Here is a 27,943-nt window from a genome sequence, read left to right as displayed (position 1 = left end):
TGTGCAGTGGGAGGTCCTCCGAAACATCTCTTGTCTTGCAACTGCTAGAGCCTGGAACATCTGTGTAAGTAGTGTTCTGTATTAGTTAATGGCACATGGAACATCCCAGGTGAAAACCATTGGGTCCAATGTGGGTTCCCAATTGGAATGTCTAGTTCATTCCAATGGTGTACTTGGAACCAATTGGAACACTAAATGGAGCTTTCAATTGGTTCCAAATAAACAATCGGAACCAATTGGACATTTCATTGGAGCCAATGACTATTTTTTGTTGGGATGTATATTCTGTTCCAAATGAAACATGAATCAGCAGTGAAAACAACACACACCATTATTTTATTCACAGCTGCACTGCCCACCACAAAACTTGCATTGGAGTACAGAATAGACATAATAAAAAAACTCACATTCAAATGCAGGAGGAGGTACACATCCAGGTGACATATGATGAAGGTGCTGCAGAGCACAAACTCGGGCTGCTGGTCTTTGAAGTAAGCATATGCTGTAACTGTGCATTCACTGTACCTACGCATGTCACTTTCTAGCAAATAGCTCACTTCAGTAACCAGCGTCAGCTTGGCTCACATTTGGTAAGCTGATGAAAAGCATGTTCAGCTTGTGACAACCTAGAACTATGACCCCAATATACTGGCAGTTCTTTCATCAAAATACAGTTTTTTTCTGGCTGAAATCACAGCAGTGACTAGCCAGCTTTTGAAGAGAAAAGGAAAACAGACGTGTGACAGAAATACTTCGATCCATATTCAATGCGTCTTTTACCGCAGCAGCAGAGTAATTCACCTGCAGCATACATACACACTGTGACACAAAATCTTGTCCTCTCAAAAGCACACCACTGCAACTTCTAGCCGAGCAGGGCCACCCAGCAGCAGAGAGGAGGCACTTGATGGCAAACGATATTGATATTGGTAGAAGTAGCCATATGCATCAGCGCTAACGGTGCAGTAGATAAGCACTGTGTTTTAGACATGGCAGTTCAAATCCCATTCGTGTAAATAACATTGTTCCCTTCCCCTTTTACAATCTCCCCTGGCATGTATCACACTTTAGGTCAAACACTGAGGTGCTGAAATGAAACACAGCTGTTCAGAAACCTGCAAGGCAGGCGGTTTGCACTGGCTGCATTTGATAAATATGACTTGCCACAAGTTGTGGCGCTGTGCCTTTAAGAGGACAAAAATTCCACCACTGTGCCGCATTGAAATTCTTGTACATGCATCACACATTCTTTGGTAAACCCACTGACACAGCACAAGTGAAAATGGGCCACCTTGTATGGCGCCAAGCACTGCATTAAATGTGCTTGTACCACACACAGGCAGCACAAGTTGTCTTTGCTAAAAACGCAGCACACTTTTGTCGCATGCTGAAGTCATGCTTTTCTGTCGCCCAAATGATTAGGCTCGCATCAGGTTACGCAGATGGCAAACACTCACAATAAAATAGGTAGATATTTGATGTTACAGCTGCACATAGAGCATGAAATATGCTTTAGCAAAAGGCTCCAGATTAATTTAGACCACCTGGGTTTTTTTGATGCGCTCCGACACGACGTGGCGCACGGGCGTTTTTGTGTTTTGCCTTCATTGAAATGGCGGCGCCGCGGCCGGGCTCAGCAGCTGGACACCACAGCTACTAAACAACCACTGCAGTGGGTCACAGTGAAACAGCATGATGATGGAGGAGAACAATTAAGGATGAGCATGGAGCAAGCACCGACTTAAATCTTACATGTTTAGAGCTCACCTAGTCTGTGCAGGGTGGTTGTCTTAATTAGTGCAAAGTCCATGTGATTCAACTGCTTAACTTCCAGATTGCAAGCCACAAAGCACAGAGGCCATCCGTACTGCTATCTGACAAAGGCTGGTGCCATTCTCACAAGCATTATTGTGCACTTTCTTTCATCAGCACTGTGTGCTAGAGAGCAGTCTTCTTCATCTTCATTTCTGCACATCTGTGGAATGGAACCGCCTTCCCCCCGATATTGCAGCCATTGCAGATAATAATATCTTTCACGACGCTGTAGCTAATATTGTTTATTCAGAAGAAAGTTGTCTGTTATATCTGTTTCCACTGTATTGTATACATTGTTTTTATGCTATTTACGTTTTCTGGATGTTGTTGTCTGTGTTATTCTGGAGGAAATTTATTTTGTAATATTGTGACGAACAAGACGAGGAACTGTGCAGTGGCGCAGGCAGGAGCGCTCGCGCTAGGCCAGCAGCCATTAAATCATCTCATTGCCATCGATCATCGTGTCTCCTTCTTCGGCTGGCCGCCATGTAACATTTGGTGGAGCTTGCGGGGTATCACCGGCATCCTGGTCTTGGAGCTTCGACGTCCTGCGTCAGCCGTGGTCGTTGGCCGTGAGTTCTTGGCCTGTGTCGCTCAGCCGTGCCCCAGCCTTTCAGACCCGAACCAACCTCGCCGTTGTCCCCCCCCCGCCCTGTCCCCCGCCCAGACCACTCAACACGACGAACTGAACCCGACGCAAGGACCTGACCTATCGACCCCACTAACCCGAGACACCGCTCACATCTGAAGACACCATTCCCCTGCCCAGGCCGTTCGGCGCGTCCTGGGGCCTCGACCGTCGGCTCTTGGTGACCTGCGGCCCGGAAGCTTCGTGGACCAGGAATCATTCAGCCATCTCATTCATCGTGGCGGCCAGCACCTCACCCCTTTCTCGTCCCTGTCCAACCATCCTCTTAAGCCCGTAACCACTTGGCGCGTCTCTTAGTCACCGATCGGGACGATCGCTCGGTGGCCCCGGGTAGTGTGACGAAGAAGACGACGAACTGTGCAGTGGCGCAGGCAGGAGCGCTCGCGCTAGGCCAGCAGCCATTAAATCATCTCATTGCTATCGATCACTGTGTCTCTTTCTTCGGCTGGCCGCCACGTAACAATATCTATTTTCACTGTATTATATTCGTTGTTCTTTATCCTAATTAACCCACCCCCCTCTGTAATGCATTTGGCCCTGAGGGTACAATAAATAAATAAATAAATAAAAAAGCACTAAAGGCAAGCTTGCAATCATTACTCTCTTCTTTGCCCGTGTGCTGTGTGATGTCAGTGCATGTTAAAGAACCCCAGGTGGTCGAAATTTCCAGAGACCTTCACTACGGCGTCCCTCATAGCCTGAGTCGCTTTGGGACGTTGAACTCCCATAAACCATAAATCAAAATTACTCTTCTTTACTTTTTTGCTTCCCACATGAAAATTCTCTGACATCAATTGGGTTCAGTGGACTCCAGAAGACATCCACTCGTTCCAGTTTAAATCCAAGAGTACAACAGTTGGTCCAAACTGTGAAACAAGCAGAACCAAACCTCAGCTGCACTGGAAGCAACTGGGACCAGAATTTCCTGCCCGAGACAAATGAATTAAATGGTTTTATCCCGAAAAGATTGGAGGCAGACTTGGCATAGCGAATTCCTAGCCAGCAGCAGTGCGGAACCTTCAGCACACAATGTGATTGCAGGTGGAACTGGTTGAGGTAAACTTGCAATATGCATGCATTCCCAGCTGGAACCAGAGATCTGCTTCCACTGGAAACAGTGGAACCAGCTCCTAGTGTGACCCGTTATGACACAAGTTAAACTGGAACCATGTTTAGACGGAGTAAAATAATATTACAACCTTTGTCTGTAAAGTTCTGAGACTGAGTCCATTAAAAACAATGCGTTTAACATTGAAATCATTTGTGCAGCACCCCTTCGAAATAGTCTCCCTTGCAGTCTATACACAGCTTCCAATGCTTCTCGAGGTCTTGGAAACAGTAGGAAAATGCTTCTGTTGGCAGGGCTGTCAGTTCCTTTGTCATGGTGTCTTGAATGGCCTACACGCTCCCCATCCAGCGATCATTTAGGGCTTTCTTCCCACGAGGAAACAGGAAAAAATCACATAGAGAGAGGTCAGGCGAGTATGGTGGATGAGGAAGTACAGTAATGCTGTGCTTGGCGAGAAATTTTGTCTCGCCTTTTGCCTTGCGTTATTGTGGAGAAGGCTCCATTGTCCAGATGCCCATAAGTCAGGGCGACGGCGTCGCAGTACATCATGCATGTGTTGGAGCACGTGTATATAACACTCTTGATTCACCGTCTGCCCTTGTGGGACGAACTCGTGGTGTATGACACCTCTGGCATCGAAAAAACTATCAGCATCGTCTTCGTTTTGGTCTTCTGTCGCCGCACCTTACTCGCCGCCGGAGAGCTTGTGGACTGCCATTCGGCACTCTGCCTCCTCGTTTGAAGATCGTATTGAAAACACCATGTTTTGTCTTCAGCAATGATGCTATCGACGAATACAGCATCCTTCTCTGCCTCGGAGAGCAAATCAGCTCTCACTGATGCCCGTGTGTCCTTCCAGTCCTGTGTGAGGGAGTGCGGCACAAGTCTGGCATTAAGCTTTCGTTTCTTCAAGTTCTCACGCAAAGTTTGGTGCTATGTTGTCTTACTAATGTCAAGAGCATCTGATAGCATGCGGATTGTAATGGCGCGGTCTTCCTGTACGATTTCCCTTATCCGAGCCATGTTGTTTTCATTCCGTGAGGTTGAAGGACACCCCTGCCTTGTGTCGTCTTCCATCGACGTTCTCCCCGAAATGAACCTCTTGTGCCACTTGAAAACTCACACCCGCGATAATGTCTCGTTACCGTAAGCGTTACGAAGGAGCTCATACGTCTGTGCGGCTGTATTGCTAAGCTTCACACAGAATTTTATGTTTACACACTGCTCGAGATGAACGTCCATCTCTCCACATTCACTCACAGTAGAATGAGCAGACCACTAGTGACAACATATTTTTCTACATGTAGTGCCATCTAGCGGTTTGCTACAGCAATTAACAAGAATAGCTCAGGTTAGCCCAAAAAGATGGCGCTATACATATGCACCAACATTTGCTTTGGGGAATCATTTCTAGAGAAGAAAATAAATCAGTCTCGAAACTTTAAGGACAAAGGTTGTATTTCAACTGAGGATGCCGATTTCTGGTTGAATAATTCCACTTGAGCTGATAAGAACGCATAGAAACCAGAAATTTCCGTGCGTTATTGTATTAAATTCTAACCACCACTTGTACAGGCTGTTTCACACTTGTAGGGAAACTTGGAGCGCGTGACCGCCCTGCATCGAGTAACGGTGCGGGCGAGAGGCAGCGAAAATTGGTGCCTCAATGTGCATGCGCGGAAAGAGCAACCGGCCTTGCTTGTTTCGCGCATGCGTCTTTGCAGCCGATTCTCTTCGGCTGTCGGCGGCAGCGCTTCGCGAAGCGCGATGGCCACGCGCTCCCAGTTTCCCTACAAGTGTGAAACAGCCTGTACAGCTGCAAGTGCTAATCGAAATGGATTCTCATTTCAAACAGAGTGGTTCCACTCCAGTCAAATTTTTACTGGGAACTGCTGAGCAGGAGCCATGCTAAGTGGAAGAGGCATTGTGAATAAAACCACTTGACCAGGACCAGTTGTGCATTTTAACCTAGCCTCAGTCATGTCAGGGTGTTTAATTTTTAATTAAACATTAAATTACAATTACTTTCTATTAAAAGATGGTGAAAATGTGTGCGCACAAGCTATGGGGTATGCCGGAGGGCTAGACTCCCCAGAGCGAGTTCTTAATGTACTGCATCAGCTGGTGCGCCACGTCTGACTGGCCGCTCCGCACGGTCATGTGGATGGCCACGTTGGTGTGGATCCGCCGCACGCGCACATCAGTGCACAGGATCAGCGGTGTGCCCTCTGGTGTGGGGTCTGCTCCTGCAAGGCCCTCAGCTGCCAGCAGGTCATCCTGCAATCATTGGAGTAGAGGCAGCGAGGGAAAACAGTTGCATTTCGATATCTCAAAATTGGATCAATTCCACTTTCCCGTACATCAGAACAAATTTACGTGCTTGTAAATGCTGCAGGACAGAAAGGTGGGGGGAAAAAAATGGCAGCCAATTTGCGTACTTAGGCCAAATGCGATAATGTGCCCTAGCAGGGTTTTTTTTCGCAATTTTTGCACCATTAAACACTGCTACTTAATGCGTTTGTCGTGGTGCGTAGTCTGTATAAGAGGTGAGCCACCTGGACAGGTTGAACACAACCCAGTGGGTAGATGGGCCACCTGCCAGAGGCAGGCTTCAGACGAACAAACACACAATGGATAAATGTAGGGAATGGCCACTACAAGTGTTCATACACTAAAAAATTGGCTACTTATCAGATGAAACGGTAAAGTACAGGGTGTTTCACTGAACAAAATTCCTAAACACGGGGTGGCAGAAATCAAAAGACAGTCTTTTTAGGAACATACTGTCAGCCGTAATGGATACCGTATTTACTCGCATAATGCTCGCACTCGTGTAATGCTCGCACCCCCCACATTGGCTATCAAAATTGTAAAATTTTTTTTCCCCCGCATAATCATCGCACCCCCAAAATTACTGCCGCGAGCCATCTAGATAGATAAATACTTGAGGCCTTGCCCTTTGTAATGGGTGGGCACCACTAGGTTGGGCACACAGACCAAAAACAAAAACAAAAAACAAGATGGAAGCGCACAAGGAGAGAAAGAAAGATAAAACGCACAAAAAAGGAAAAAGAAGAAAAAAAAGAAAAAGAAACACGCAAAGGCTAAAGTCAGGAGGTGGGGGGGAGGGGGGGGAGGGGTTCGCTCATTGACATCGTTCACTTCCAACTCTGCGGTTTCGCGCTTTTAGACACAGTGCTCCACCAAAGAGTTAGTCGACGCTTGGTTCGCAGCACCCCCTCGCTCTTGACCTTGGAGCTGTCTCCTTCGTCGTCCACTGCAGGACCGTGAAACCCAAGCGCCTGTGGGAATGTGGTGCCCTCTGTCGGCATCGGATGGAGTCTCTGGCACGACACCACCAGGTGCTCGATGGTCTCCTCCACGTCGCCACACGCTCGGCATATTGCTGCCTGTGCTTCTGGTGTTGCATCGAAGGGACGGCGGTACATCAGTGTTCGCAGCGCTCCGGTACACGCCTCAAACAGCAATGTGCTACCCAGGCCGTTGTCAAAAATCTTTTCGGGTCCGATGCTGTTTTTGCACTTGCGGTACACAGCCAGTGTCGGGTTTTCCGCGAGCGCCTGCAGCCATTGGCAATTCTCTTTTTCCTGGACCCGTCTCCTTGCCTCCTGTCTCCATGCCGTTGCCGATTAGGCACTTATGGGTGTCTGGAAAAGTCCATACTTGCCTTCTATCTTGTGGAGGCGCTTCACCCATGTAGTGCGTAGGCATGTCGCAGCGAGGTATTCAAAGACCCGCCTTGCCCATCGGTTGCGGCTCATGAACTGCAGTCGACCGCGGTACTCCAGCTTGCTGCATGCCTCCCCTGCCTCAAAACTAGACCATCCCAGGTCGCCTTGAATGGCTGCACTGGCCACCCGTCCATGACATCCGACTGCAGTGCGGCCGACCTCTGTTTTGTCTGCGCTCTAACCAATTTCTGGTGGCTGATGGGAGGCAGACCACCGCGTTGGCGAATGTGAGTACTGGCACGTGCGCGAGCTTCCAGAGGTCGCGGACCATGGTGTACTGGTGGCACCCCCACAGGCACCGACGTCGGAGGATGCATTGCGCTCGAAGTGCAGATTGACGGACCTTGGCCTCGTGCAGTCTGAACATGTCAGTCTCAGCACACAAATTTATGCCCAGGTATTTATACGATCTGTCGACTGTCAGGGTCTCATCATTCAACATCAGCGATAGCTGATCAGTCGCCTCGCCTGCCAGCTGAACAGCCCTGCATTTTCGCTGGTTGAACTTGAGGCCAAGGCTTCGCAGCTCCGCGGCACAAATGTCTAGCATTTTTTGCACATCCTCTGTGTTTTCACCCATAATTACCAAATCATCAGCAAAGGCAAGACCCGGCAGTCGGCTGGAGTTGTCAATTCCTGTGGTGCTGTACTTAGGACCGAATCCCAGGTTTGCCTGCAGGAGTGCCTTTTCCAGTCCGGACACATACAGGAGGTAGAGGAGGGGAGACAATGGGCATCCCTGCCGAAGCCCCCTGTGTACGTAGACCCGTTCCGAATGCACATTGCCAAAAACGGCTGTGACTACGTTTTCCCTGTACAACCTCTTTATTGTCTCGAGAAGTGGTGGTGCCATTCCCAGAGTACCAAGGCGATGGAAGAGAGTTTCGTGCGGGACGTTATCGTAAGCCTTTTCGACGTCCAGAAAGCAGCAGATGAGTCTCCTGCCTTACTTCCTGGCAATGTCTGTACAGCTGGTGAGTACGAAGAGGTTGTCTTCTAGCCGTCTGCCCGGACGAAACCCATTCTGCAGCTCCGTTAGGACGTGCGCTGATTCTGCCCATCCGCTGATCCAAGCTTTCAAGACTTGCATGAAAACTCGGTACACCACGCTGGTGACCGTGAGTGCCCAGTAGTCGCCGATGTGGGCTGCTTGTCGTAGCGATCGCCATCTATTGATTGCGGCCACAACTAACTGCCATGGTTGGGTGCGCGTGCTACTAGGCGGCCGTACTGTGCTATCATCCGCTGCCACCGCCGCTACTGCTCATCCACTCACCACCGCTACGCCATTTTGCAAAGGTGTCTCCAGCTCTCCGGTGTCTCGTAGGCCTCGTTTGCCGTGTTTGCGTGTTGCACCGTGCTCTTTGTGCCGCTTCGCCATGGGATGCTACGCAAGCTACACAGCTGCTTTTAAGCTAAAAGCTATTGAGTATGCGTTGGAACATGGCAACCGCGCCGCCAGCAGACACTTCAGTGTCAACGAGTTTTGCGTCCGGTATTGGAGACGGCAGCACGACGAACTCAAGACGACTGGTAAGACGCGCCGGGCCTTCTGTGGACCGAAGACTGAGAAATTTCCTGCCGTTGAATCCTCTTTACTGGAATATATCAAGGCTCGACGAGCGGATGGGTGTGCTGTGTCGATTGATTTGATACGGAACCAGGCGCTCGTAATCGCAAGAAAGGAGGGCATCCCGGTGCAAGACTTCCGCGCTAGTAACGGGTGGGCCACACGATTTATGCGGCGCAACAGACTCTCGCTCAGGAGGCGAACGACGCTTTGCCAGCGCCTGCCCGCAGCCTATGAAGAGAAAATAGTAGACTTCCATCGACTCGTTATCAGGATCCGGCAGGAGAAAAACTTATTGCTCTCCCAGATAGGGAACGCGGACCAAACTCCGCTGAATTTCGATATGCCCAGCAGCAGGACAGTCGGACAGACAGGCGTTTGGACTGTGCACGTCAGGACTACAGGTGCCGAAAAACAGAGGTGCACGGTCATGCTAAGGTGACGGCGGACGGGCGGAAGATCCCACTATACGTCATTTTCAAGCGGAAAACCCTCCCGAAAGGAAAGCTTCCCCCTGGTATACACGTGCGCGTCCAAGAAAAGGGGTGGATGACCACGGACCTTATGGTGGACTGGGAGAAGACTGTGTGGGGGCGGCGACCGGGAGCGCTTCTTTTTCCGTCGCTCCTCGTGCTTGATAGCGTTCGGGGCCATCTTCAAGAGTCGGTTCGGGCGAAGTTCAAGGAACTGCGCACGAACCTGGCTGTTATACCCGGCGGCCTCACATCAATGCTACAGCCTCTTGACGTATCTTTGAACAAGCCATTTAAAGATAACGTCCGGAGGCTGTACGCAGAATGGATGGCCGAAGGTGATGCTCTGATGCCGGGTGGCAAGATCAAAAGACCGTCCGTGGCGCTGCTGTGCAGCTGGGTATTAGAGGCATGGGGGATGATTGATGTAAACATGGTGGCCAGAAGCTTCAAGAAAACAGGAATTTTGAACGCCCTGGATGCGACTGAGGACCACCTGGTGTGGGACGACGAAGAAACATCGGAAGATGAAGAAACCATCGATTCCAGTGTCGACACGGACTCTGATGAAGAGTAGAATTGCCTGCAGGACGTACGCAACGCGAGTAGTGACGGGGAGGTTGCGCGCGGCAAATAAAGTGCTTTAGCAGCTTGAGCTTACGTTCACCCTGTACTTTCATAACGAAGGTAAGTTACGCTTGAAAGTAATGTTTTCGTTATATTTACAATTGCGGACCTGACAATCCTGATCTTGCACCCATTCATCTTTGCATTTAACACTCCGAAACATTTGCTTGAAAATTTTCCCCGCACAATTATCGCACCCCCAAACTTCGCGTTGATTTTCAGGAAAAAAAAGTGCGAGGATTACGTGAGTAAATACGGTATCGGTTATTTTGAAAATCATGCTCATTATCTAAATTTCCTAAACAACTTTTCAATTAGCACACTCAGGTGCTTAGGGTCGATGGCGAGTTCGCAGCCATAGACAAGAAAATGACATATCACTCTTTTGATGACAAAAAAGTCATTCCTAAAGATCTGCAGTGTGCATGAAAATCTGGTGCTTATTCCTGCCCATGAACAGAAGCTGGACGCATAGCATTCAAAAACTTCAGTCCAAACATGACTTCTGGAGATGGACTGCAATGCCTATGGAGCAAAATTCGAACTGCCAGTGCAATACAGCGCAGCATGCACAATCTTTTGCTTCGTTGCATTGTGCAAGAAAGAGGACAGTTATTGCCAACGATGTAGCCGCCATCTTTGAGAGCGACGGAGCAAAAGGAAGTGGGCACCGTAGGCATTGCAACATGTCACCAGTGGACGTCACGTTTCCACTAAACTTCCTACTGATGTGCTGTTTCAGTTTTTGTGCAGGAATAAACACCAGATGTCCTCGCGCAAGAGGTCTTTTGAGAACGACTTTTGCTTCAGCTGCCATGGGATTGTCTTGTCTGTGGCTACAACTTGCTGTTGGCCATCAGAATGTGCTAATCAACAAGTTAATTAGTAAAATTTGGGTGATTGGCTTGTTAGGTGGAAATTTTAAAAACAACTTAAACCTGCCACCGTTGAGAGTTTATTCTCAAAGAGATTTTCTTTCTTTTTTCGGCCAGACTATCTTTGATAGCCTTTGAAAGTCCTTGCCGAAACACACCATATATTCCGACAAATCAAACATGCAATACTTGCAACTTGAGCTGGAAGAGGCCTAGAAAAACACCCCTTACCACAGCCTTAGCAAACGTTCGTAATGGGTTTCTTTAATGCAATATGGCTATCAAAATGAGCAATTCAAGTTATCTGCAACCTGTCTGCCTTCTTTTGGACTGCTGCAGTCCACTGGCCTCAGAATCATTTTTTGCTGTAGTAAGTTGTCTTTGAAATGAAACCAGCTTCTTTCTAATCCAAAACAGGTCCTTTGTCACTGCAACTCAAAACTGAAAACTAAACATTTTGACAGATTTGCCTGTCTGGTTGGGTTTGAAGACTTATAATAAACTGCACGTCTCCAACCAAAATTTTTAACTTTAACCCAACGTTTCGAAGCCGACTCGGCTCCTTCATCAGGGGTGACTGAGGGCAGTAGCTAGCGTCTTTTAAGTATGGAAGGGAGGGGGGGGAAGAACGACAGCTGTGTCGCGAAAGGCGCGGGGAGGGGGTTTAGGCTGTTAGTCACGCTGGCGCACTGCAGGGAGGTGCTGAATCGCGACTTTTTTTCGTTGCATTGAAGAGCGAAGTCCCTGGGCATATACTGGGGGCAGGTTTCCTTTTGTGCGGTTGATATTGTTCGGGGTGGTTTGGATATGCCAGGATTCCAGAAGAAGCCTCAAAACTACATGGCAGAAATGCATCGTCCTTGCATACTGATGAACATGGACACAATAATATATTAATACTAAACAATTTCAAAAGTACACAATTATAAATGTGCTGGTTCTTGAGTTGCCGACTGCATGTGAGCACTTTGTTGCACCTCTGTGATCCGAGTGCTTTCAATCCCCATTGAACACAAGCTTCGCAGAGGGCAATTAAAGAGCAATTAGAGCAGGCCTTTGCTACAAGGCTTGATTCGATGTACACTGACATGGCTGATCTCTCACCCACCACGTTAGATCCATTTGAGGGTTTGTGGTGTCCATTATAAAAGCAATGTAAGTTGTAAATTTCCCACAAAAAAGCAGAAATATAAGAAATATTTCAAGGTATGAGAAACACTTAACTGCCTGAAATGTGCGCAATCCAACCACGCCGAATGAAGCATAAAACTGAACAGCAATCTTGCAGTGGGAGAGTGTTTGCTATGCTATTAGCAGGAAAGTTAATTCCTGCTAATATCCTCATTGCTTTCCGTGATCTGATTTTGTTATTTAACCTTCTGATAACAATGCAGCTGTACCATGACTAAAACAAAAACAAAAAATTAAGCAACAAGTCCTCTCTGTTGCTAGCACTAAACATTTCGTTGCTCCGTTCACCTAACCCACTGGACTGCCGCCGCGTCTTCCACATTTGAGCACACGGCAGTGGCACTTTGGGGGGCGCCTATCAGAGTGTAGTGTGTCTGGCTCTATGCATGGGTGAAATGTAAAGGCGCATGCTGCTAATGCACGCTTGGTGTATCACATTGTGTGATCACTTTAGCAAAACCATTTACGGCTCAAGCATATAAGTCCAAGCATTTTTTTTTGGCGTCAGCGCTTCGCTATAAAATGAAAATCTTGGACAAGCCAACGTTTGCCGGAGCCACTCTCCCCAGTCCTCAGCTGGGTGCAAAATTCCAGTGTGTGGGAGAATGATGAGAACAGGCAGCTGTTCCGTCACAAGCAGAGATGCGTTTGCCATCTCTCGGCATTACTATAAGCAGGCGGTTGGATCGGAGAATTGGAAGGAGAAGCAGCTGCTCTGGTCCAACATTTCCATTGCGCTGAGGACACTAGCTGCTCTGCCCTCCAGTAAGGTGCTGGTCACGCAGACATCACTGCTCCACTCAAGGCTGTTGCTGATGCGTGGCGCCCCGTGACCTTGGCAAACAATCGTGCTACTCCGAACACAGTAAAAAAGAAAAAAAATGACCGATAATTACACTTCTCGGCAATGCGACTCTGGGTTTTGACTTGGGCAGCGCGCACAGTGTTCTGTCGCCACTGAGCTTCTCCGGCACTGCTTGTAACCCTGGCAGCTGGCGGAGCACTGCTCTTGCAGTGCCCATCTCCTCCACTGCCCCGCTCTCCCCTACCCTCCTCCACCGCTTTCCTCCTTATGCTCTCGCCGTAACCTCCTCCTCCTTCACTTTGCTCTTCGTTCTCTCTTCACTATCGCCATACTTTTATCCTCTGCTGTGCTCCCCATTCACTCAGCCGGTTACACCAAGGCCAATGGCGACACTCAACCCTCGCTGCACTTTAAAACGAACCTGTCATGTGGTACCTGACCAAAGAACTGAGGGGCTTCACTTACACTGTTTTCCTCAGGGGCACCATTGCCATCCTGGCGTGGCACCTTGCTTGGCGGTCCGTCCGCCGTTTCCTCATCCATCTGCTTCCTCTTCAAGCTGCCCGCTTCCTGGCCATCCTCCTTCTTACTCTGCATGTCTGCATCCATGGCTTCAGTCTCGTCCTGTGGTGCCTCCTGATCAGCTGGCGATGGCTCACTCGATGAAGGAGCAGCAACCACATCTGACTGCGACGTGTGGTTCAAAGACTCGGTGGTTGGTGGAGGGCTCTCAACCTGCGGTGATGGCTCGCTTGAAGACACTGCTTCCCCTTCTTCCTGGGGTGGCACAACCGGTGCAGCCTCCGACGACTGTGTTGGCAGAGTGCACTCTGCCAAGGACTTCCCCTCCTCACCAGAGAGTTCGCTCGAGTGTTCTGCCATCTCCTGTGAGTGCTGCTGCTGTGGTGGTTCATCTGAGGCATCCACAGGGTGCTCAGTCAATGTCTCTGGTTCTGCAGCACCCTCACTTGCATTAGAAGGAGCAGAAGTCTCCATGGGCCCCTCTGCTGTGGATGTATCGGCCGTGTTAGCCACCCCTGAAGAGCTTTCCTCTGCATTGAAAATATCAAAACAACGGAGACTTAAAGCGGGCTCATTTTGCAAGTTAGTTGAGCTAGGCTACAACTTTGTCAAGCAAGTGGCAAAAATGTTTATTGTCACATAGTTACCATAGTGGAGTGGCAAATTTTTCACATAAGTTAGGTACAGATACACTACTGAGATGCAGAGCATACAAATTGATTGCTCTATTGATTAAACACCCTGTGGAATAATAAAACTTACCATCAAAGGAAAACTGAAGACGACGCTGAGGTGCTGGGTTACTGACACTTGGTACACCTGGTGCCTACTGGCCACCCATGTATCTGCTCATGAGCAGTGGAGGGTACAGCTTGAAAAACCTTAAGAGCTAGGTGAAATCACACCTTCACACTTCACAGCTGCTCATATTAATGCCACATAAGAATTATGGATGTGTCTAGCTCATGCATGTCAGTTTGGCACAGACAGCATGCCATCTCAGATGCTTCACCTCTTCTGGTTTGGTTTGGTTTACGGGGTTTAACGTCCCAAAGCGACTCAGGCTATGAGAGATGCCGTAGTGAAGGGCTTCGGAAGTTTCGACCACCTGAGGTTCTTCAACGTACATGCACATTGCACAGTACGCGAGCCTCTAGAATTTCGCCTCCATCGAAATTCGACAGCCGTGGTTCGGGTCAGCAGCCGAGCACCATAACCACTGAGCCCATAACCACGCACCATAACCACCATAACCATAACCACCATAAGCCGAGCACCATAACCACGCAGCAGTTTCTTCACTGCTTCTGTCTTGTGCTTGTATTCTATAGGCAGAAGCAGTTTCGCTAAGTGAGCTGCACAAATGAAAAGTTGCCCAAGCACATCCTTTAATTGCGAGTGACTATTGGCCAGCCTCTTCCAAGGAAATGTCACCGTGAAATATTCCATCTTTCGACATCACCACCCACCTTCCTGTGCTTGGGGCTCATTGGCCGCAGGCTCAGCTGTGGCGGTTTGCTGGTCTTCGGACTTCATGTCGGCCGCCTTGGCCTTGCTGGCCTCTTCCTCCATGCGACGTTTGCGCTGGATCTCTCGACGCCTGCGCCGCAGGTGCGTCCACGTGTTCTCTTTGGCCTTCACCAGCAAGTGGCACATGTTCTGGCCCTCGTTGATGATCTCGAAGGGAACCTGCGATGATGTCCATTAAACAGCATTCACAACCAAACCCCCACAACAAAACAGCTTCCAAGTTTACCGTGTGGGTCTCACGGGATCTGCTGACCTATCAAAGCCAGGTAGATTTAGCGACCCGCCTTGCAAATACAAACTCATCACCGCCTCGGCTCCTTCATTTGGACAATTTCACCCTTTCATCAAGAAAGGAACTCCTCCGGCGCCGCACGCGTGCTCTCATCCCTCCATGTGCGGTAACCCTCCCCGCAGTCTTACCCGTGCAGAAGAGGTTACGCTTAGGAGGATCCGGGTCGGGGTTGCCCTCACACCAGCCATAACTCGGAAGTGGCCTCAGTACCGAGAACTGTTTCCTCGGAGGGTGTCCGATAAGTAAACACGAGGACATTGAAGCCGACATTCATCACTTACTGTGGGACTGCCCAGCTCTCAAGCCTACAAGGATCCGGCACCTGATGGTAGCAGGTCTTTCACCAAGCAACCCTGCTTCATACATTGCCTGGATGCAGGGACCGTACCATCGTTCTCTACTGGACTTCCATCAAAGCAGCTAACCTTTTTCCATTCATTTAATCTCTACTACATCATTCATCACACCTTCACCCTTCATTGATGCCCTGGGGCAATAAATTTTGTTTAAAAAATAAAGAAGTTTGCTGTGCCAATGAGCTGGCCGGAGCAGCAATGCAATGAACTTGTTTTTGCCACTAGCAAACATTTCAATGATTTTGCCACTAGTAAACATTTCAGCCATCCTTACTGTACGCAGTGCGGTGCTGTATCCTTGATTTGCACCTTTCTTCCAATGCTGCCATTTCCAGCAATTTCAGTTAGTGCATTAACAATTGCAATTTGCAACCCAGGTCCGGTTCTAGAGTGGCCGCCAGCAACAATGCCCATCAGTGAAGGCATGTGAGTAACATCGCATTTTCTAACTTGCACAACCATTCCACGCGCACAACTGGGTGCAAAGGGCCATGCATGCAGCACCTATATCATCTGGTAGCAGGACGCCACTTTGAGGAAGTACGTTCCCGAGGACCAAGGCCGTCGAATGGGCCGGAGTCACCAAAGGTCTCCACAGCCTGCGGCACGCTAGCTAACTTGCCTCAATACCCTTTCCTTATGCTCAATAAAGTCTTGCCAGCCTCAGCCTCAGCTGAGGACCCATTCCACCAGGCCTGAAAATGTAATCCCAACCAAGGCATTGCCAAACGGTAATCCATGGCACCATCATCATCATCAGCAGGTGTCCAATTCCTCAGCATATTGTCAATGAAGACTGACTGGCACAGCCACCTGCGCTGAAGTTTGCCATGTCGACAGCAGTGCTGTGACACATAGCCAGGCATAAGGAGCAAGCAGATTTTGATGCACCCACAGTGATTTTCTTCACCACTTGCCTGCGCTTATAGTCATGAGCTTCTGCACTCTGTCAAAGCCACATGTGGCCTCTGTCAGCTAACTGAGCAGTGTTGAGAGAAGCTAGACAAGGATTATTATGAGCCAAACGCGCCCCTGTAATGGCTCAGAATGTCATCTCGCATTTGCAGTGGCCCAAACGGCTGACAGCAACAGGTGGTCAGTAGGTTGCCTGGTAGCACCGAAACATTAAAAAAACTTCTCTTTGTTTAGGTAATTCGTTTCAACAATGTCCTTTTGTTTTATAACCTTTCTGATATATTATAATGAAGCACTAATGTAACAGTTTTTAAATATTAGGTGCGCACAAAAAATTAAGAAAAATGCTCGCACAACTGTGCTAAAATGCTAGTCGCACTGCATCGCCACCCAGACGTGCCTAAAGTAAGAGGCAGAGGCACAGCCAGGGGAGGTGTTTCAGTGTCAGAACACCCCCCGAAATTTTCTGAGCATTGCATTGACCCCATGCCCGCCTCCTTTCGGCCTTTTTTTTGTCCATGCTGTTTACACATTGCTTCAATGTATTAAAATGTAAAAACGAAAATAAAGAGTGTCGATTTATTAACAGAAATGGTTCCTGTTCTAAAAACAAGATGACGGCACTAAGCTGAAGTTATCGTTGCGTCTCCATTTGCATGCGTTGAACTGAAGGTGCGCATGTAACAGTGTAAATTCCCGCAAGACGCTTGTATCTGGCGTAGGTAAGCGCTGCACGTAGACAGCTAGCAACAACACCTCCGGATCAGCACCTAAGCTGTCTGAAAATGCTTTTGTCCCATTGCTCAGCTCAGCACTGAGATCCCCAGAAGACTCACAGCCGGCTCACTAAAAGCTTCTCTCTGTTGATTTTGACTTCTACGGTGCTGTGGAGAAGAACCAACACAAGTCGTTGTATGGTCTCCACAAATATACCTGACAGGACCTGCTCAGTCAGACGAGAGCGGAACCGTGCGCCGCCATCATTTCGTTGTGCGTCCATAAAAATCGAATCTGCTTGCACTTGGCAGGTATGCTGGGGCGTGCCATCGTCCTCTGCGGCCGAAGCACTATGGCACACTACAGTGCCGTTTCACTGCACTTCTGTAATGATAGCTACATTAAGGTAGCATTTCGAGCCTTCAGCGTGGCGGCGCGGCACCCTGTGGCTGCGGCGCCACGCGGTGCGGAGCAGCTGCCGGCGGCGCAGCGCCGTGGCTGATCACGTGGTTTGTCACGTGGTTGGTCACGTGACCAAGTTCCACTCGGCCACATGTAGCTATCGTGTCACTCCAGGTTTAACCAGAGCTAAGCCACCGGCAATTTTTAAATGTACTTTTAATTTCGTGTTTACCGTGTGTGTGTGTGTGGGCCCATATGCTGGTGCTTTAGAAATGAAGAAATGACCCAAGTTGACACTGGACAATTTCTTCTAGAAAAAAATATAATTCGACACCCACTATAAGTGCTGCACTGGCGACCCCAACAAAGGTAGCAGAGGCGTCTCCAACAATGTTAGCAGAACCTTTAGATCGGGCAGGCGTAACTACTTGTTTGATCGAGAGCAATGCTTCCATCAGCAATATCGGACTTCACACCGCATATGACCCGATAAATCAAGAAATTAAGAGTATTGTAATATTGTAAATAGCCGCAATTTTTTATACAAGTGTTTTTTTTTTTAAATGAGAAAATAAATGTTCTTCACAAATCAAGTCATAGGAGTCCAGTGTGCACTCATATTTTTATGTAGATACTGCAATCAACGAAACAACTAACCCTTTTTGTGTATTTTAGCAGAAAAATGACTAAGATATTGTTTGGGCACAGGTTCTCTCTTTTTTTAAAATTTTTTTACCGGTGGCGTAACCCCTGAAAAATATTTCTGGCTATGCTACTGGTGAGAGCGCATGAAAAGCTTCAAACCCCATTCAGCAAGCAGCGACAAGAGCAACAACAAAGTACTACAATACATACAACTTACATGTGGAACTCATACACTCGCATTCAAACTAATACCATGGCCTCATACTTATGCCCCCTTCATTATGGGTTTACCACAAGTGCCAGCGAAGAATGATTAATGAGCAAAGTTTTATTTAAACAATTAATATAGGCACAATCCAAGAGATTTAACTGAAAAGTTTCATTAGCTGAGGAGCATCATTACTATCCAAGCAATGGAAAAGGCTCTCCAAACTTAGCAGCAAAAAGGTCTCAGCTGGAAACAGCAGATTCCAGTTCAGAACTATTAAGCTCTCAGTTGGGACCAGCAGGTTACTGCTGGAACCACCTGCTGGAACCAGTTGCACCAGTACAAAGCCAGCAAGTTTTGCTGCTGAACCCATGTGGCCTAGTCTAGTCATGAAAATGAAGCAAACAAGGTTCTTGCTAGAACCAGCTGGCCCAGTACAAAACTTGTAAGGTTCCTGCTGGAACCAGTTGCCCTGGCACAAAACCAGCAAGCTCTGGAACCAGCTGGTCTACAACAAAACCAAAAACATTCATGCTGGAACCAGTTGACCCAGTATAGAATAGCAAGTTTCCTATTCGGGTCAACTGAAACCAGCAAATACCACTGTATCGGTGACCGCTAAAACTGTACGGTGCACGCCAGCCAGTCTGGCAACGTGCTCGGGCACTTCCGGTGAGCGGGCAATAAACACCAGTTGTTTCATGGCTACCGCACGTGTCGGTCTCTTGTATACATGGTGTCAGAAGTGACCAATTCCCGCGCCAGAGAAAAAAAAAAAAAAAAATGACGGAGCTTCTGCTCCCAGAGCTGTTACGTTTCGGGGCTAATGTGGCGGACAACTGGACTCGATTCAAGCAACGGGTAGAGCTCTACTTCATCGCCACTGAGTCAACAGAGCCAGGACGACAACGCAGCAACGCCCAGAAAGCCGCCATTTTGCTTCACCTCGCCGGTCAAGAGGCAATAGATGTTTACAACACCTTCGATCTTACCGCTGAAGACAAGAAGGACTACGACAAGCTAGTGCAAGCTTTTGAAGCCTACTGCCTACCTCAGAGCAATGAGACGTTCGAGCGCTACGTGTTCCGGAACCGCACGCAAGCCGAAGGTGAGCCGTTCGAGCAATTCTATCGAGACCTGCAACTAAAATCCAAGACCTGCAATTTTGACAACCTTCGGGAATCAATGCTGCGAGACCAAATAGTGTACGGCACATCTAGTAAGACGTTGAGGGAAAAGCTTCAAGCCAAAAAGGACTTGACACTCACCACAGCCGTCGAGTGGGCAAAGGCTGAGGAAATCACTGCCGCACAAAGCAAAGTGTGGAGTGAAGACAAAAGCGTCGACGCAGTGGGTGAAGAGAAAAACAAGCATCAGCAGCACAGGAACGACGCGCTGGGTTACGGCAAAGGGAGACACCAAGAAAAGAAATGCGGCTACTGCAACCGCTCGCATAGGCCTCGCGAGTGTCCAGCATATGGGAAAAAATGTGCTAGGTGCGGAAGGCAGAATCATTTCGCAGTTTGCTGCAAAGCAAGAGCAGCGGATGTTAACGAGGTTGCCGAGCGGCCGGACGACGACGACGACTTTACCGTGCTGCACGTATCTACAGCATGCAAGAAAGCGAGCGCTGCTGATGCGCGCGACTGGGAGGTAGCGACTCGTATTTCGGGACGGGAAGTGCGGCTGAAAGTCGACACTGGCGCGCAGGCCAACCTGCTGCCGCGCGGTCTGTTTGAAGCCCTGGGAACCAAGCAGCAGCCAGAGCCAGCCAGGGCTGTACTACGCAGCTACGGCGGGAATGAAATCGTGCACATGGGAAAGGTATGCCTCCCGGTTCGGATTGGCGCCGACACTCGACTAGTGGAATTCTTTGTTGTGAAGAAGGGCCGTCAAGCGATCTTGGGACTGCAGGCTTGTGAGCAGTTTGGTCTTGTCAACAGAATCAGAGCAGTAAAAAAGGATGAGGCTTTGTCCGAGTGCGTTCGCCGGCAGTATCCCAAGTTGTTCACGGGCATCGGAAAACTGAAGCGGGAATACAGCATGACTCTTCAAGATGGCGCCCGTCCAGTCGCCGAGCCAGCGCGGCGGGTACCTCACGCAATTCGATCGCGGCTGAAAGAGGAGCTTGATCGCCTGGAGGCTGCAGGAATCATTGCCAAGGTGCGAGAGCCATCTGACTGGGTAAGCCCACTTGTTATTGCTCGAAAGAAGAACGGCCAACTTCGCGTCTGCATGGACCCCAAAAAAGTGAACGAGGGTTTGAAGAGGGAACACTTTCAGCTTCCGCGCAGGGAAGAGATCGAAAGTGAACTGGCAGGAGCGAAATATTTCAGCAGGCTTGACGCCAATAGTGGATTCCACCAAATCCCGCTTGATGACATGTCCTCGAGAATTCGCACATTTAGCAGTCCATTTGGTCGTTACCGGTTCCTAAGGCTGCCCTTTGGTATTTCATCGGCTCCAGACGGTCTACCAGGGGTACGCATCTACATCGATGACATTTTGGTTTGGGGTGCCTCATGGGAAGAGCACCAGGAGAGACTGTACAGAGCCTTGGAAACGGCCAGTGCTGCTGGCCTAACTCTTAATTGGGACAAATGTAGGTTCGGAGTGAAACAGATCGACTTCCTTGGAGACAGAATAAGTGAACAAGGCATCAAACCAAACCCAGAACTGGTAGAGTGCCTAGCCCATTGCCAGAAGCCAGCTACGAAAAAGGAAGTCCAGAGGCTACTTGGAGCAGTCAACTATTTCAGCAAGTACTTGCCGAACTTAGCAAGTCAGACAGAATCACTTCGTGGTCTGTTGCGGGAGGACTCTGTCTTTGAATGGACTAGAGCGCACGACATCGAGTGGGCCCGTCTAAATGAAATGCTCACGCAAGCTCCTGTACTTGCTATATTTGATCCATCTTTACCTACAAAGCTGTCCACTGACGCATCCGCCTTTGCATTGGGTGCAGCCCTTTCCCAGCAGCATGGTAGCGACTGGCGGCCTGTAGGCTATGCGTCAAGGGTCCTGACAGAGACCGAGCGCAGATACGCACAGATTGAAAAGGAAGCCCTTGGAATAGTGTTTGGCTGTGAGAAGTTTAACGAGTTTGTCTTGGGCCGAAGAATCACTATAGAGACCGATCACAGTCCATTGATGTCTATCTCGAAGAAAGGACTCGGAGACATCCCGCCTCGACTTCAAAGGCTCTTCCTGCGACTGCTGAAATACGACTACCTGTTGCAATTTGTTCCTGGGAAGAAACTGGTTATTGCTGACACTCTTTCCAGGATGCAAGGGAAACGCTTGTCAGATAACTTATCAGATGACTTGGAAATACACGCCATAAGTGTCTTGGAGGACCGGGTGAGCAAGAGAACAATGGACAAATTGAAAGATGCCACGGCTAGGGACCCGGAGCTGCAGCAAATCATGGCAAAACTGCAGGCGTCACAGTCTTTGAACGGGGAGTGGAAAACGCACACCAGTGAACTGTCAGTGGTGGAAGGTGTGTTGTTGAAAGGTACCAAAGTTGTCATTCCTTCCGAGCTTCGAAAGGAAATGCTTTGTCGGTTGCATCGAGGGCATCTGGGCATAGCGAAATGCACATCACGAGCACGCAGCCTCATGTACTGGCCCAGGATGGCAGCTGAAATAAGAGAAATGGCTGAGCGGTGTCCGACCTGTCAGATACATGCTTACAAACAGCCTGCTGAACCTCTGCTGTTACGGGATACGCCCAGTCGCCCATGGTACAGGGTGGGAGCCGACTTATGCGAGCATGCTGGGAAGCATTACCTTGTTGTGTACGATGCCTACTCTAACTATCCGGAGGTGGAGGAGTTGAACGGCACCACAACTACTGAGGTCATAAACAAACTATCTCGGATATTTGCACGTTATGGCATCCCCCACGAGGTCTGCACTGATGGAGGTCCCCAATTCACAGCCAAGGAATTTAAGGACTTTGCAGTGATGTTTGACTTTGAACACATCATTTCCAGCCCTTATTATCCGAAATCGAATGGACTCGCGGAGAAAGGCGTACAAATAATCAAGAGGCTACTCAAGAAGGCAGGATCATCAAAGGAGGAGTTTTGGCTTGGCCTCCTCAACTATCGTGCGTCTCCGCTGGAAGACGGTGTCTCACCATCCAAGTATCTCATGGGTCGCGACAGCAGAACGCCGCTCCCGGACCCCTGCTCGGATTCAGCTCAGCAGCTCTCAAAACCTCGAAAACATAAGCAGGATACGAACAAAGGACAGCAGCTCCCGCCATTACAGCCTGGAGACAGCGTTCGGATTAGGTCTGGAAGCAAGTGGGGCACAAAAGCTATAGTTTTAGATCTTGTGACCCCCCGATCATACAGAGTAATAACAGAGGATGGAAGCGAATTTAGAAGGAACCGTCAAGACTTGCGAAAAACGAGAGAGATTTGCAACCCAACATCACAACAGCTTCATCCTACAGGACACAGCACTGGAGACGTGGAAAGTCGCCCAGTGTTGCAGAGAGCGACAAGACCCCAACAGGCCCTCATGCGTGGTGACACTCCGTTATCGAGTGCAAGATCAACAGCCCCAGCAAGGGAGCTGTGTACACCACCTAGACTACTAAGACCGCCTACAGCATCCTCGCCAGCAGCAGGAGAAAAAAGGGGTTCCGCGGAGTTCGTTCCTCTCACACCCCCTAGACCAGCTGGAGCGTTGGGGGCAACCGAACCAAGCGTGTCGCCCAAGCAACAAACAGGAGAGCGGCCAGCGGTGCAACCTCAAGGGGGAGCAGCAGAGACTGCTACAGAACACACTACATCCTCTGGACCGACTAGAGTGGTTGGTGCAGAACTAAGACGGTCCTCAAGACTCAGAAGGCCTCCCCGCCGGTTGGCCCACCAGGATTAAGGCGCCCCGTCCTGCATATCACCCGCTCCCTATTGTGAAGGACTTACTCTGTAGTCACCTTCTCAATGTTTAAAGAAAAGAGGACGTGGTTCCATCCTCACGTCATTGCTTTCCGACAGTGTCACATTACAGGGCTTGGTCACATTACAGAGCTTGTAGTCCAGTGGAACCAATATGCACAGGCAAATCAAGTTATGTGTTGTAGTGGATGCTGTGCTCAGAGCAGCCTTTCACAACTAGTGCTTTGTATTCAGGCGTTAAGAGAGCATCAAAACGCTGCTCTTGCTTAAACCCACTCGCGTTGCAGCTCAAGTTGCCGCTCCTGTGTCCATTTCGCGAACAGTCTTGTCGCATGCTGCCAGCAGTTTTCTACACCCTGCCCTTCTTCTAATCGACCGCTGTCGCCGCTCATTGCGTAGAGAGGTATCTGGCCATCTTACAATATGATTCGTGGCAGCATTGTAAACTGTAGGGTTTAAGTGCCAAAGTAACACATGCATGAGGGGTGCCGTAGTGAAGGGCCTCAGATTAATTTCGACCGCCTAGGGCTCTTAAATGTGCGTTGACACCACACAGCACATGGGCGTTTTTGCATTTCGCCTTCACTGAAATGCGGTTGCCGCGGCCAGGATCTAATCTGTGACCTTGGGGTCTGCAGCCGAACTCCAAAGCCACTGAGCCACCGTGGCGAGTTTATGGCAACATTCAGTAAGCTCCTTTTGTCACGTCAGCAAGTCAAACTGTCGCACTAAACTTCTTCCATTGAACACAATTATGTTACCCAAAGAATGGAAACCAAGGTATTAGTCTACAAAAATCAGAAAGCACATTTAAGCTCCACGTTAACGGTACGACGCGACAGGAAATGCGTTAATGCCCATACTATATACAGAATTCATCAGTCTCTACTTAACATTCATAGATCTCTGGGAGTCCTTATACCACTCCTGGTGCAGTGGTGTAGCAGTTAAGCGATGTGCCACTGCCCTGCGATGCTTGGTGCTGCCATCGGAGGGACTTGTGCGACCCAGGTTGCTCTTCACAGGAACCTCTCGCAACCAATCATTGATTTAACAGCCACCTGTGATGATGTGCAGTTTGTCACAATTCGGTGGGCAGGTTGTGATGATGCCACAAGGCCATGTGACCTATGTGGCCCACCTACTTCCTAGGTTGCTTTTCTGGGTATCTTTCGCGGACTTTTTGCTCATGGTCAACGACACCGATGACGCCGGATTTTCTGCGACACGAGCTCGCTTAAAACTATCTCGTTAAAATATTCATTACTACTTCTATTATACATGATTCCCCCTCTCTTATTAATGTGAAAGCATTATATGGCTCACAAGATGAAAAGTTGTCCGCAGAATCTGTCACCGAAGTTCTCCACAGACCGTGGAACTGGAAGTCAAGTGATGTCACAGTCATAACGTAAGTGCGGTAATAGTTATAAAATTGATGCCGGTGTAGTATGTTTCAATGACTGTTAATAAAGACCGCATAAAACAAATGTCGTAGTATGTCATAACTAGAAACCAGGTATAATAAACATACCGGATATAATGAGGTGTCACATGACCTTAGACGACTTGCAGAAACGGACCGTAAATAACAAAGTGTTGTAGTCTGTCGTAACTAAAAACCAGATATAACGAACCTACCAGATGTAATGATTCATATTTGAACAGCGCAATAAAACAACGGGACACAACGAAGAATGGACACCACAAGCGCTGACTCGCAACTAGATTTTTATTCACGTCAAAGGCATCTTAAATACAAGTACACCAAACAGAAACGAGAGGAAAAACCAGAAGAAAACAACACAAAAGCTAACCCTCATGCCCACAACGGTGACAATCGGCACGAGCGCAAAGCTAACCATCTTGGCCGGATAAGAACATCATCTCTCTATCAGTTAGCTGTGATGATTAGCTTTTGTGTTGTTTCCTTTTGGTTTTCCCTCTCGTTTGTGTTTGGTGCACTTTTATTTAAGATGCCTTTGACGTCAATAAAAATCTAGTTGCGAGTCAGCGCTTGTGGTGTCCATTCTTCGTTGTGTCCCGCTGTTTTATTGCGCTGTTCAAATATGAATCAGTACCAACTCGCCCAGTTTGCAGCCTTAACAGATGTAATGAAGTGTAGCAGTATGTTGCAACCAGAAATCGGATATAACAAACTTACCAGATATAACAAAGTGCCACATGACCTAGGGTGACTTGCAAAAAAAGTTATCAAAAAGTCACGCAACTTAGGATGACTTGCAAAAAAGTTGATGTCATCAAAAAGTCATGTGAATTAGGATGACTTGCAAAAAGAAGTTGACATCATCCTAAAGTCACATGACGTTAGATTATTTTGCTTTCGCATTTCTCCAATGCAGCAGACTGCAGTGCCCTAAAATTTTTTTTTTAATGCCTGGTAGGCCTTACAGATATGGTGAATTGTTTGGTACTGGGTAAGGACAAAATTTGTTTGCATTATATCTGTTTATTTTCACAGCTGTGTTTGTGGAAAGGTATTTCTCTTTGGTATGAACAACTTATACTGATATTAGAAGTCATTCAATCAATTCACAGCCAATTTTTGCTATGCGTGTTTGGCTCCGCAACTAAAAGTTTTCCATTTGCACATCTCTAACCTAAAACAAAAACATTTTGACTCTGCTCTGTTTTATAACAGCTGCCCATCTCCAAGGTGGCACTAAGCACCAAGCAATGGCAGAAAAAAATGTGAGGGGTGTAAACTTACCTCTATGAAGCTGAGCGCATTGAGCAGCTCTCGCCAGACGTACTGCACACGCGGCACCACTGGTATCTGTGAAGGTGGGAGTTCGACCAGGATCTTGGTTGGGTGCTTCTGCTGTCGTACCTTCGCGTATGGAACCTGCGTGTGGGTTTTTCCAATCCCAGATGACCCTTCGGCACACTGCACACTCCCAGGAAAGCGTGTGCAGGCCAGTCTAAGCCTTCGATGCTAGCATACTCGGTCAAAAGAAGACGCCAGTGACGGAGACCGAAAGCATTCCAAGTTTAATGGGACACTGAAGAGAAGCTGGAGTCAGCCAGTACTGATGGACTGGGACTCTGTTTTGATGAGAAAGACGAGGGAGGCTACTTTCGCTTGAAACAGAGCTTCTACAAGCTAGAGAAAAGAAACAAAAGAAGAGACATGCTAGGAGAGGCATGTTTGCTTGTGAGAGTCACAAGCAAACTGTGACTTCATCAAGCCGGATTTCTCAATGCAAGTCTCCCAGGCTAAGCTATGCTGCCACTGTCTTCCAAGTGGTGATCACGGAGTCCTTCTCATTACTGATGTTACAAGTTTGAATTTAGGTGCAGGAAATGAAGAAAACGTTCCACTTTTTCAATTCAATTTCCTCAACAAAAAAAAACAGCCTTTTGCTGCCAAACAAACATCCAGGTGGTCAAAAACAACCCAGCAATAAATTTTTAGTAAGAATAACATCTGGATGGAGTTGTGCACGGTGCTCGTATAAAAGGCTTTTGCAGAGCATAGGCAAGGACAAAGGCCAAGTAGCACACGCAGCCCATAGGTGCATAAAGCTGGCGAGGAATGAATCTTGAATGCAACCTGCTACAGACCTGTAACGCATTCTGCCTCTGCACGCTTTGATGCAAAAGTGTCCACATTCTGCTCATGCCACACATAGCATAGCCCATGCAGGACCTCAGGGGTGCCAATTGCCAAATGTACACCTCCTGCTATCTGGAATGCCATCCCGTTGCCACTGCGAGCCAAGCGGCTAGGACTAGCAGCTTTTAATGAAAGAGTTGAACATTCATTCAGAATGCATGCGCTGTGCAAGAGGCCCACAGCTGTAAGTCTAGTGTAGGCTGCCCAGCGAATGAGTGAGAGGGGGTTTCCCTCGAATGAGTTCCGTCTCAATGTCACCCTTGAGAGCAGCGGTCACGTTCCAACTGCTAGGCCAGTACAGGACATAAGGAACAGGAGTTGCTTAACTGGCAATCTTGTTGCTCCAGGCTAGGTTAGGGGGGGGGACTCAAAGGTGCCAGGCACTTGACTCGGAATGCATCGACATGAAGCAATGGTGAGATACAGCAGTTCAATTTCCTTCCATTGACTTACTACACCAACCCTTAACCCATTCAGTTGCACCATTCCATCTGCGAGAGCATGGCGCGATCTGGATTGCTGGAAAGAATCAGCAATAAACTCGCATTGAATGTTTTGCAGACTAGAAATTTTTATTCTATTCATAGCTCTCCGGGCAATCACAAATCTAGAGCAAGTAAATTTTTTCAAGTTTATGAAAAGTCTTGAAGCAGTCAGGTGTGTGAAGTGACATTTGTTGCACTCTCAACAGCTTTTGCAGTTTTGCCCTGAGCTTTCTTTGCCTACTAAATATATCTGTAATGGCTTCTGCTAAGCCATCATTCGGAGGTATCTGGCAATAGAAATAGCGCCATTACCAAGCCCCTGATACATTTTGGATTAAGCTACAGCTAGTTTCCTGGCGCTTCTGGGCAACATATCCTCGTCAACGATATTTTCGACAAGATAAGCTCTCCTCTAAGTGTGGCACACTCTTTTTCAGTCGCTTTTTGGTAGATTATGTAGCTACTGTAAACAGTCAAACAAATCATATTGAA

At 48.4% G+C, this 27,943-nt stretch overlaps 1 protein-coding gene across 1 annotated transcript in view; it reads right to left on the bottom strand.

Moving 5' to 3' along the window:
• Positions 1-313: 313 nt before the first annotated feature.
• Positions 314-27,943, bottom strand: part of LOC144122023 (RNA N(6)-adenosine-methyltransferase mettl16-like) — a 40,174-nt gene continuing 12,544 nt past the window's right edge. The window contains exons 7-10 of the mRNA XM_077655533.1: positions 26,061-26,195; positions 14,818-15,037; positions 13,292-13,878; positions 314-5,810 (exon numbers count right to left, since the gene is read on the bottom strand). Coding sequence (XP_077511659.1) covers positions 5,616-5,810; positions 13,292-13,878; positions 14,818-15,037; positions 26,061-26,195 — 1,137 coding nt within the window. The 3' untranslated portion in view covers positions 314-5,615. The remainder of the gene's footprint in view (positions 5,811-13,291; positions 13,879-14,817; positions 15,038-26,060; positions 26,196-27,943) is intronic.

Source organism: Amblyomma americanum, chromosome 2, assembly GCF_052857255.1.
Source record: "Amblyomma americanum isolate KBUSLIRL-KWMA chromosome 2, ASM5285725v1, whole genome shotgun sequence".
NCBI lineage: Eukaryota > Metazoa > Arthropoda > Arachnida > Ixodida > Ixodidae > Amblyomma > Amblyomma americanum.
The sequence above is the reverse complement of the archived record's forward strand: the minus strand, read 5'-3'. Positions and strand labels throughout refer to the sequence as shown.